Raw genomic sequence first — 11,079 nt, 5'->3', positions numbered from 1 at the left:
GTCAAAATGGGATTGTTTGCAACTGACAACATGTATATATTGTGTTTATAATGAAGTAATGATTGCTTATTTGCTTATACTGGTCTACTTGAGTATGCGAATGGTGCATCAATTCCAATGGAGGAATCAACGTTCACTTAACGACTTAGAACTGATGAGGTCCTCACAACTTGGAGGGAGATCAAGGAATTGACAATAGCATGAATAACCCTGGGGTGCATAAATCCCATTTCACTCTTAATTTCTACATTCGATATACGATTTCTTCACATTTTGACACGTTACTATTTCTTGAGTAATATTATATGAGTAATATGAAAGATTTCATCGTAGGAGCTATCCCAGCCACATCATCTCATCAAACACAGTATATTCATATCCGATCAAATTACTGCTATATGAAATGTAACCTAGAGGGAGTATTCCATAAGTCAAAATCCTTTCACAATTTTATCTATTTGATTGTTTTAAGTGATTTCAATTCTTCACAATGAGGAATTAAAGAGAAAGAGGTGGAAGAATGAAGATGGCAAATTATGTTTTAGATTATTTTTTTTTTAAATAAAAATTGAATTTCCAAGTTAGCAAAAATAAATTTGTTTTATGTGATTTTTAAGGTGACATGGTAGCTGTTAGTTTTGAGGGGTAAAGATGAGCCAATACACCAAAGGTAAGGGTACTTTTGACCCCAAAATCAAACGAAGGGTATTTCTGATCCATTTCCAATAATTGAATTAAAATATCCCTGGTGTCCACCTTTTGGCTCAAGTACCCTCGATGTTAATCATTTGGCTCATATTTGTCTTATTTTTAATAGCTCCCTTAAAGTAAAATTATTAAATGTTTATTTATTAACTTACTTAATGTGCTTGGTTAAAATTTAAACCTTCTCAAATAAATAATAAAAATCATATTTTTTTTTATATAAAACCACACATGATTCATATTTTGACTCAATACACTTGAAAATAATATTGATTTTTTTAATTTCATGATATCTTCCTATTGGCCTATTTTAAATCAACTCAAATTTATTATAACGTAACCCAACTCATAAATGGGGATCCAACTAAAACCCATACTCACACCAATTGATTGTCCATCTAAAATATATTATTATTTTTATTAATATAATATTTTAAATTCAATTATCCAAATGTCTTGGTCATTCTCTCTTTTATTCTTTTTTTTAATCTCTTATTCTTAATTAGGATATTCGAGACTCAAATTTAAAATGAACTCACATGTTTATATTCTTTTAATTTATATTATTGTTATGGCGGGATGAGGGCAAAGATAAGAGAAACAAATATTTTTATTCTTTTATTTTGAATTTTGGATACACAAAAAAAATATGCAATATTCTTACATATTTGCTTAATTAAGTAATCTTTTATTGAACTAATTATTTCTATATGAATGCATCGTTATTTTCTCTCTCTTGTTTCATAAATTGAAAATAAATAAATTTAAAATGGTGGACAAGATCCAAATAGAAAAAAAAAATGGAAGCGATAGGAAGTGATGGGGGAGGGGAGGAGTATAGAGAGTAGATGCCTAACTTTTTTTTTATTTTTAATTTACTATGAAATTCAAAATTAAGTCAATCATGTGAACATATATATTAAGTAATTTCAAATTATTTTAATGAAAAAGAGCCTAAAATGCTTTTAAACTATGAAATTTGATACAATATTACCCTCCATTCAACTTATGAGTATACAATGCGAGGGTATTTTTGAGCCAAAAAAATAATATTGGAGGCCCAAAAGTGGATGAAGGATAGTTTTGTGTCAATACAGTTGAGTGACATTTTAGGTATATAATATCCTTTTATTTAAGGAAGAAGAAAAATATAAAAATAAGGATGGATTAGGTTTTCTGGTGTGTAGCCGACACTGAAATTGGTTAAAATAGGACGACAAAACATCCATCAGAATTGAGAATTGAGAATTGAGAAGTGAGAATTGAATTTGTGGAATGGCGTCAAAGTTGGGTTTAGCGGGTGGAATACCGGAGCGTAGAGTTCGACCCATCTGGGATGCCATTGATTCTCGGCAGTTCAAGAATGCTCTGAAGCACTGCACCACTCTTCTTTCCAAATACCCCAATTCTCCATATGCTCTGGCACTTAAAGCTTTGGTTTTGGAAAGGATGGGTAAATCTGAAGAAGCATTTGCGGTTTCCTTAAATGCCAAAGACCTTTTGTACACTAATGACTCTCTCTTGATTGATGATCTTACTCTCAGCACTCTACAGATTGTCTTCCAACGACTTGATCACTGTCAGTACTCTATTTTTTCTCCCTTTCCACTCAAATCCTCACTCATTAATATTTTTAAAATTTTCTTTTCTATCTTCACAGTGGATATGGCCACAAGTTGCTACGAGTATGCTTACGCCAAATTTCCAAATAACTTGGATCTAATGATGGGTCTCTTCAACTGCTATGTGCGTCAATATTCCTTTGTCAAGCAACAACAGGTTGGCACCATCTATTATCAACTACAATTTTTTACATTTTGTAACACAACCTCACATTTCATTTCCTTAATCCTTTGTAGATAGCTATTAAAATGTACAAGATTGCTGCTGAAGAAAGGTTCCTGCTTTGGGCGGTATGCAGCATTCAATTGCAGGTTCTCTCTTCACTTCTTTTTCATTACTTTTGCTCCACCACCACAAACATAATTCAGGTCTTGCTTCTATTTGTTTTCTAGTCTTCCTTTTTAAGTTTCCTTTAGGTCAAAAACTAATTCTAATCCTATGCTGAAGCAAGTCTATCAAGAAATCAACTAATACCTAATTAGGTATGGTCTTCATAGTCATTCTGCTCTATGCAGGCATTTTTTTTTACGTTGGTGGTCAGTCTACCGCATAGTTCTTCCTTTTATTGAGTATTGTGATCAGCTATGCTTTGCAAAGCTCACAAACGCAAAGTTGAATGATTTGTGAAAATGTGGAAAAATCAACATTTTCACTCATTCAAGTTGGATTGCCTCGCAATGTTACGTATCGGGATCAAGTTTTCTAGCAGATGAATTTCACTGCTGATTTTAAGAAGAAAGAAATAAGTATTTAAGATGCTTCACAAGTTTGACTTTATCAATTTTTGAGAATATTGATTCTTCTATCCCAATAATGTTATTCCAAAATTGACAATTGTCGTCAACACTCCTCATCCCTGAATCTTTCTCCTAAAGGTAGAACCAAATGTTTGGTCGGAAGCTCAACATCCATCATCCTCGTGCTAGACAACATATATTTTGTACTTCTCAGTTTAGCATTAGTTCCCAAATATTTTTCCTCGAACCAAATCAAGATACTAAACAACACTCTTACCTATTGTTATTGAGGTTCACGAAGAGTCACATTATCATTCACAAATAAGAGGTGCGGAGTTGAAATTTCTTCATCAGTCTTAGTTGTTATGTCAAACCCCCTCAATAATCAACCTTGGATAGAAATCTCCAACAATTATCTTAGAGCTTTCGTAATGAGCATAAAAAGCATTTAGATGATGAATTTCATTGCAACATTGAGACGATGGATGTAATTGCCTAAGTTTGTTACTACTACCCAAAATCTAAAACCTAAGTCACACTTCACGGACAATTGTTTTTCAATTTACGACCTCATTAGCAATAAAGTGGTCGCATGTGGAGTATTATTAATTGTCAAGAATGGGATATAGAATAACTATTGGCGCTAATACATACGTTGGAGAAAATTTATTTGAATGCACAAATAGAGGACATGGTAAATGGGGATGCAATGTAAAAGGTATTCATTCGCAAGGTTTGAGATATAGACGAAGTAATGATGGATAGTACGACGTAAAGCTTGCCTCACACAAGATAGTCTTATTAAAAGGGGCTAACTAAATTTCCTCCAAAAGTGATGTGTTGCCTCCTTTGAGCCAAGTGTCTATTGGAGACAACCTCGCTACTTCTGAGGTAAGAATAAGGTCTGCATACGCTTTTGCCTCCGCAAACCCCACTTTACAGGATTATACAAGGCACGTTGTTGCAGTGATATGTTTCCTCATGCAGTATAATCTCATGAAATGGGCCTTGCATGGAGAAATCGATGCTTTATAGTCTAGTCTGGAGGATGTAATCATCTTTCCTTGCATTGTCCTATGGAATAGATGTCTAGAACATGTCTCATAGTCTTTATGGAATTCACCCTATCAGGCCATTCATTGCGAAGATTGCCTGATCAACTAGCGTTGTTGGAACGTGGAGAAGCATAACAAGAAAATATGACATACCATACTTGATGCAACCACCTAATTTTGTTGCTCAGGGGAGTTTAGTAGCCTTGTATGTGGATTACGTAAGGTCACGCTATGGTTTGAAACAATCTTCTCAAGTTTGGTTTGGAAGTTCAACACTATAATTCAGGAATTTATCACTCTATGTTTTAACGACATTATGCATCAAATTCAGTATTTTATGAGAAGACTAAGCACATTGAGATTGATTGTCAATTTTGTGAAGTCAAGTGATCAACTTGCAAATATCTCACCAAACCCCTCATCGGTCCTTGCGGTAATTACATTTGTAACAAGCCAGGTATATATGAATTCTATGCACCAGCTTGAGAAGGAGTGTTAAGAATAGAAATAGGAACAAGAATAATATATACAATCCTACTTAGAATAGGAATAGAAATTGAAATAGTATATAGAATCTTACTTAGAAAAAGATTGTATTGTAGTGTCCTAGTTGGAAAAGGAGTCTAATTTAGTTTCTATAAATAGGGTCTCAGTGTAATATTGTAGATACCTAAGTCAATAATATTTTTCTCCTATATTTCTCACCATGTCTATAAAAGAAAGGTATGTTGCAGGAAAAATAACATGTACAACAAATGTCCTTAAATCTCATACGTGAGGGGGAGAACATCGTGAGTATTCATGGCAAACATTCTATGATAACAATCAGTTTTATACCCCTTTTTGAATATTGGTAGTATAAATATCTCGCAATGTAAAATATGGTGATTGAGAGAGTTGAGAAATGGCTAGAGGGATGGCAAAAGAGGTATATGTCGGAAGGGGGTAAGAAAGTTTTGATCGCACTCTTTCTAACATTCATACCATATTTTATGTCACTTCTGCAGGCCCCAACAAAGTGACTGAAAGATTGTAAAGACTTCAATGTAACTTCCTATGAGACTCAACGAGAGGCATTAGGAAGTTCCACTTTGTGAATTGGAGAGTTGTCACATCTCCAAATGAATGGGGGTTCTCATTAAAGATCTCAAGGTGTTCAATAAAGCCCTGTTGGGGAAGTGGATCTATAGATTTGGGATGAAGGATAATGCTTTTTGGAGGGGGCTGGTAGCGGAAAAATATGGAACAGTAGATGCTGGACGGAGGACTAGAAACATTGTAACTCCTTTTGGGTGTGGTTTGTGGGGGAGTATCATGAATGGGTTGGAAATTTTTGTAGACATATCTCTTTTAAGGTTGGGGACATAAGCATATGATTAGTTGTTGGGCACATAAGTGGTGCATAGAGATCGAGTTGAAGGAAGCCTTCCCTAACTTATATCGCTGTTCATGCTAGAGGGATGAAAGTCAAACAAATTTGTAGGTCTCATGAGGTGCTATTCACTAGGACTTATGATTCAGTAGGAACCTTCAAGATTGGAAGATTGGAGAATTTCATAACTTGATAGAGCTTTTGTACGGACTAGAGACACCAAACAACTTATCAGATATATAGAGGTGGTGGGAGAATAGTGATTATTCGCTATTAATATTTTTTTAAGTGTTTGCTAGGGAGAAAGGAAGGTACTTTTCCCCACGACCCCATTTGGATCCATAGAGCATCGAGGAAGGTTTGTTTCTTTGCATGGTTGGCGGTAAGGGGTGTGATCTAAATAATAGAGAATCTGGGAAAGGGAAAGAATCACCTATGTCAATTGGGATTTCATAAGTAAAAGTGTAGGCGGATGTGTAGATCATCTTCTTTTGCATTGTAAGGTGGCTAGTCGTTTATAAAGGATGGCCCTCAATTTGTTTAGGAGGCATTGGGTCATGCCAGGTACAGTGAAGAGGCTTTGCAAGGTTGGATTCATTAAAGAGGGAAGAGATGCCCGAGGGCTTGGTGCGTTGCACCCTTCATAATCATGTGGGCCATTTGGAAAGAGAGAAATAGGAGGGCCTTTGAAGGAATGGAATGTAAAATTGCAGTGTAGTATTTTGTCCTTAGTTGCTTTGGGTGTACTTACAAGGTCCCAATTTAATTAGAGGATTGAATTTCTTTTGTTGAGAACCATATTTTGGTGTAGGTTCTCTTCTTTTTTGTATTTGACTTGTATACGGGGTTTCCCCAAATGTTAATAGAATTATTTACTGCATAAAAAAACAGATCATCAGAACTATATGGACATGTTTGGAATATTCACATAAATCATGTAAATACTATAGAGCATCTATGTATAACTATGCCTAATAAAGTACATAAAGAATAGGCCTATAATGTATATACAAGGTAATTAAGAGAACATAAAAGGTAAAAGTTTACCTAACATATGCTTGTGTTTGGATTACAAGCAAAAAATATTGGCTCAATGAGAAAACAATCAATTGGCAAGACTCGTAGGTGAACAAAAGAGAATTTGATTAGTTGAGAAACAGTTCATAAATAGGTCAAGAAATAAAATTTCATTTCCCAAAAGTAGAAAATTAGAATCGCATTCAGAAAAATATGGCACCGTTCAATTCCGTCAATTTAAAAAGGCATCTAAGGTTGACACACAAGTGGATCATGAGGCCAAAGACCTTTCACTGAAAGTGTGAATCATCTTGGCAATATGATTTTTAAACTCAGAAAAATTGCTTTTAAGGGACACCTTCCATGAAAAACCCAAATAATGTCCTACACAAAATAGTTCTTCAAATTCAAATCTATTTTTAGGTAGTTTAAGTAAGGAAATCAAAGGACTGTAAATTTTTTGTTGATCTCAAAGTCCTAATATTAGTAAAATAATGAAATGACTATATTTTTCTTTTGGTAAAGTAATTAAATGATATTAGAAAGTGTTGAGAATATAAATAAATAATAAAAGTGTGCTCTCTCTAACAACTTAAGCTTTTTATGAGATGGTCACACACTTCAACATGATATCGGAGCTGGTAGAGGTATTGAGATCGAATCTCCCCACCACCCAAAATTAAAAAGAATTTCCACGTGTTTGGCCCATGAAAAAAAATCAGGTCCGCACGTGAGGTCTGCATGTGAGGGGGCGTGTTGAGAATATAAATAAATAATAAAAGTGTGCTCTCTAACAGCTTAAGCTTTTAGATGAGATGGTCACATACTTCAACAAAAAGCATCAAGAAGAAGCAAAGTTTTTTTTTTTTTGACGACGGAGAAATCTGTTTGTGACCCGCCCTTTGGACCAATTACAGCCTTCTAAACTCGGTGGATAATGGGCCCGCCCCTCTTCTCTTCTCCACTTAAATACTGGGCTTCACTTTGTGTGGTGTGGGGCATGAACCTGTGACCTAAGCCACAAATCCTCCACCGTTGCCACTTGAGCTAGGCCTTGGGGGCAAGAAGATGCAAAGTTACAAAAACACAGTGTGCAAGAAAGGGAACCCTACTACTCTACTGTACTAGAGATAGGGAACTAACAAAATCCAAAAAGTCATCCACACTGTTTACACTGTGGCAAAAAAGGGCCAGCCAAATAAACTAACTAGACATGGGGCTTTAAGAGTGCAGAAAGAGGTTGATATTCCATTAAAACATCTGCTGTTTCTCTCCTTCCATAGGCTCCAAAATATGGCTGCTGGGATCATTCTCCAGATCTTTCTGATGGATTTGTCAACTCTCCACAATATACAGCTGGCATAAGCCTATATTTCCACCGTAAAATACTATTTTTAAATGGGTAAAAAAAGTGAACACATTTTGCTAAAGGGCTTTGTACTTTAAATACAATATAGATATAGATTAACTTGGCTTAATTCCTTGAACCAAACGACCTGATGGTGCTCTCAAGTAATATTATTCGAGGGGGAGCAGAGATGGTGCTTTTATTAAGAAAAAAACAGCTCCGATTGGGAAGATATCTGTCTTGTATGCATGCATGGGTACTTCATCATATGTGCTGCATTCCTATTTAATCAAAATATCATAGATGCTGTATTCCATGTCAGAGCTATTGTTGTCTGAATTTGAGGCCCCTTCTGAAGTTATGCAGGAGAAAAAAATAAGCAACTTTTTGTTAACTCTAGCAGTGTTTGTGAAATATTTTTCATGATTGGAGGATGACTATGTCAAAGTCAGGTCACACACCTTTAGAGTAAAACTCACTCATTCCAATCATGTGCTTTCACAGGTCTTTCTCCCTTCGATCCCTACACCCTTGCTCCTATCTTGCTCTCATCCTTCCTCTATTGCTTTTTGGCTGTGGACTTATCATGTTGATTGCCACACATGGCTCTCTGTCATGGTAGGTACTCTTGGTAGTGCCTTTTTCTGATTTTGCTGGTTGGTCTTCAGTAAAAGTAGTAGAACTGTAGTGCATCCATGCTCACCATAAATACTTTTGAAGTATATGTGGCAGTTCCTGATCCCCTAAATCTTCCTATTCTAGTGTATAAATCCTAAAACTTGTAATGATTTATCTTATTGCAACTTTCTGATGTTCAACTAAACCTTATGAATGATAATTTCTCATATTCCTTCCATCTTGTTATAGGTTCTCTGCAGCAATGGAGGAGAGAAGCTATTACTCTTAGCAGAAGGCCTGCTGAAGAAGCACATTGCTTCTCATAGTTTACATGAACCAGAAGGTGCTTTTTGTTTGTTCTCCCATAACTCATGAGTAATCAGGCTTGGTGCTCTCTTATGCTTGAACCTTGTTCTATCTACTGAAACATTTCATGCTTTTATACAGCTCTTATTGTGTATGTTTCCTTATTAGAGCAACAATCTAAATATGGAGATGCCTTGGAACTTCTTACCGGAAAATTTGGGTCTCTTATAATGACCGAAGTTGATAGACTACGTTTACAGGTACTGCCTGCCTTTTTCTGCTCTTTCATTTGTTGGTCATTGATTAAGTTAACTAGTCGTAACAATGACTAGTAAATTTGAAAGAGGAAGGACGAGTTCCTTTACATTTGAGGATATTCCTTTGCCCCCGGGGTTAGATAGAGTTGTAAGAGTGCAACAACTGCTGTGTAGGTTAGGGTTAGGGCATGTCATGGGTTCGAATTCTGCCACAGACAAAAGCCTGGTGAGGCCAATTGTCTACCGAGTTTCGAACCATGCGCCACTGACTCTTGAGGATTTCTTGGGTTATAAAAAAGTTGGAACTAGGTTCTCGTGTCGAATGGGTGCAACCTTGGGTTCAGGAGTGTGCAGTTCTCTCGCTAATTGTGCTTTTCTACAAATGTCAAAGCATCTATTATCAGGGATTATTTCAGATAACAATCCCATCATTTTATAATAAAGTCAATATATTAAAGAAGTATGAAAAAAGTCCAAAATAAACCTAGAGTCGCAATTTTTTTTTAACATGGTAACTTTGAACCTAGATTGTAAATATCAAACATACTTTGGAAGAAGCTTGGGGAAGTTGTAGTCATAAAACTTGGTTGACCCTCTATTGTATAAAATGAGATAGAGAGTTCTGGTTGAAACAGAAGTCCCAACTGCATATTTAGGATTCATGATTGCTACTTGGATCACTGATGGTTGAATGCTGAACAACGAGGACGAATTTGTGTAAGGTTTTTGTGAATAGCATCCTTACTTATGGAAATAAAATAAAGTATGAATAGCATTTTTCATCGATATGTTAATCCTCAATGTAGATAACTTTTGCTTTTGGTGTTAGACTCTAGGCGAGAGGTGTCTTGAAAGCATAGCAATTTGTTCTTCTGTAAATGGATATTCATTTCATTTCAGTGGCATATTAGTCCTAGGGTACTCTCCTTTATTTTCTGGGGAACATTGTTTTCGTTCCTTAAATGTGCATTCTTTGACTTCAAGTTGACAGGGGAGGCTTCTTGCTAGAGGAGGTGATTATGCTGCTGCAGCCAGCATATTCCAGAAAGTTTTAGAACTAAGGTATGTGATTTGAAAATGCTGATTGATTCATGTTCATTGTTTGTTCGTGTGTTTACTTGTAGTCATTTGAATTTTGTATATGCTGCTCTCTTAGGTGTTCCACATTGAAGTTTCTTGAATGATTTGTGGCATTGATTTCTGATATTCTGAGAGATATTAAAGAAGATAATTTGACTTGGTAAATTTTCTTAAAGACATTATTTGAACATAGATGCCTTTTACCGAAACAAGGATGAACCTAGTTGCTGTGGCTTGGGAGGGATTACATGGCTTAAAGTCAGTGTGGAGCCAGTTTTCTCCAGTCTTTGTGGACATGATTACCTTACATTTGTGTTTGTTCAACCATAGTAAACTGTTTGGTGGATTCGACAAGGGTTAGCTGGCCCAGAGTTTACTGTCATAAAAAGGAAAAAAGAAGTGTGTATAACACTGTTTGCAATGCCATGTTCGAATCAGCAACCAAACTACAAAGATTAAGACGATTTTAATGCACACACATATGTAAATCTGACAATTAGATTTAATTAATTAGACTGCTTGATCTTCTAAACCTCTTTTCCCCATGTTAAATCCTTTTCCTCCGATGACCACTACAACCCAAGAAACTTCAAAGTCCCCAAATTTCAATCTTGAAAAAGCATACATTAAGGGTGTGTTTGGTATGAAGGAAAACATTTTCCGGAAAATGTTTCCCAATTTTCTCATGTTTGGTTGGGTTAAATGTTTTGGAAAATGTTTTCCAAATCAACTCATTTTCCTCAAATTTAAGGAAAATGACTTCCATTCAAAACTTAAGGAAAACATTTTCCAAAACTCTCTTCCAACTTCCAATTAAAAAAAAAAATATTGAAAAAATCAATTTATTTGGTCCCTACCCTCAAACCACCCCCCCCAACCACCCCCCCAAAAAAATAATAATTTAAAATTTGTTTTTAAATTCAATATTTTTACCCCACCCTCACCCCTACCCCCACCCCTT

The 11,079-nt window shown here is 35.6% G+C and overlaps 1 protein-coding gene across 2 annotated transcripts in view; it reads left to right on the top strand.

Annotated features, from left to right (window-relative positions):
• Positions 1–1,872: 1,872 nt before the first annotated feature.
• Positions 1,873–11,079, top strand: part of LOC102582714 (N-alpha-acetyltransferase 25, NatB auxiliary subunit) — a 66,624-nt gene continuing 57,417 nt past the window's right edge. Inside the window, exons 1-6 of one of the 2 annotated variants that reach the window (XM_006344546.2) lie at positions 1,873–2,284; positions 2,366–2,484; positions 2,565–2,639; positions 8,725–8,818; positions 8,950–9,041; positions 10,030–10,100. In XM_006344546.2, the coding sequence (XP_006344608.1) occupies positions 1,981–2,284; positions 2,366–2,484; positions 2,565–2,639; positions 8,725–8,818; positions 8,950–9,041; positions 10,030–10,100 (755 nt within the window). In that variant the 5' untranslated portion in view covers positions 1,873–1,980. Of the gene's footprint in view, positions 2,285–2,365; positions 2,485–2,564; positions 2,640–8,724; positions 8,819–8,922; positions 9,042–10,029; positions 10,101–11,079 lie in introns of both variants that reach the window. The other variant, XM_006344545.2, reaches the window with a different exon arrangement.

Source organism: Solanum tuberosum, unplaced genomic scaffold (genome assembly GCF_000226075.1).
Source record: "Solanum tuberosum cultivar DM 1-3 516 R44 unplaced genomic scaffold, SolTub_3.0 scf00057, whole genome shotgun sequence".
Taxonomy (NCBI): Eukaryota; Viridiplantae; Streptophyta; class Magnoliopsida; order Solanales; family Solanaceae; genus Solanum; species Solanum tuberosum.
This window is presented reverse-complemented; position numbering and strand designations above follow the sequence as displayed.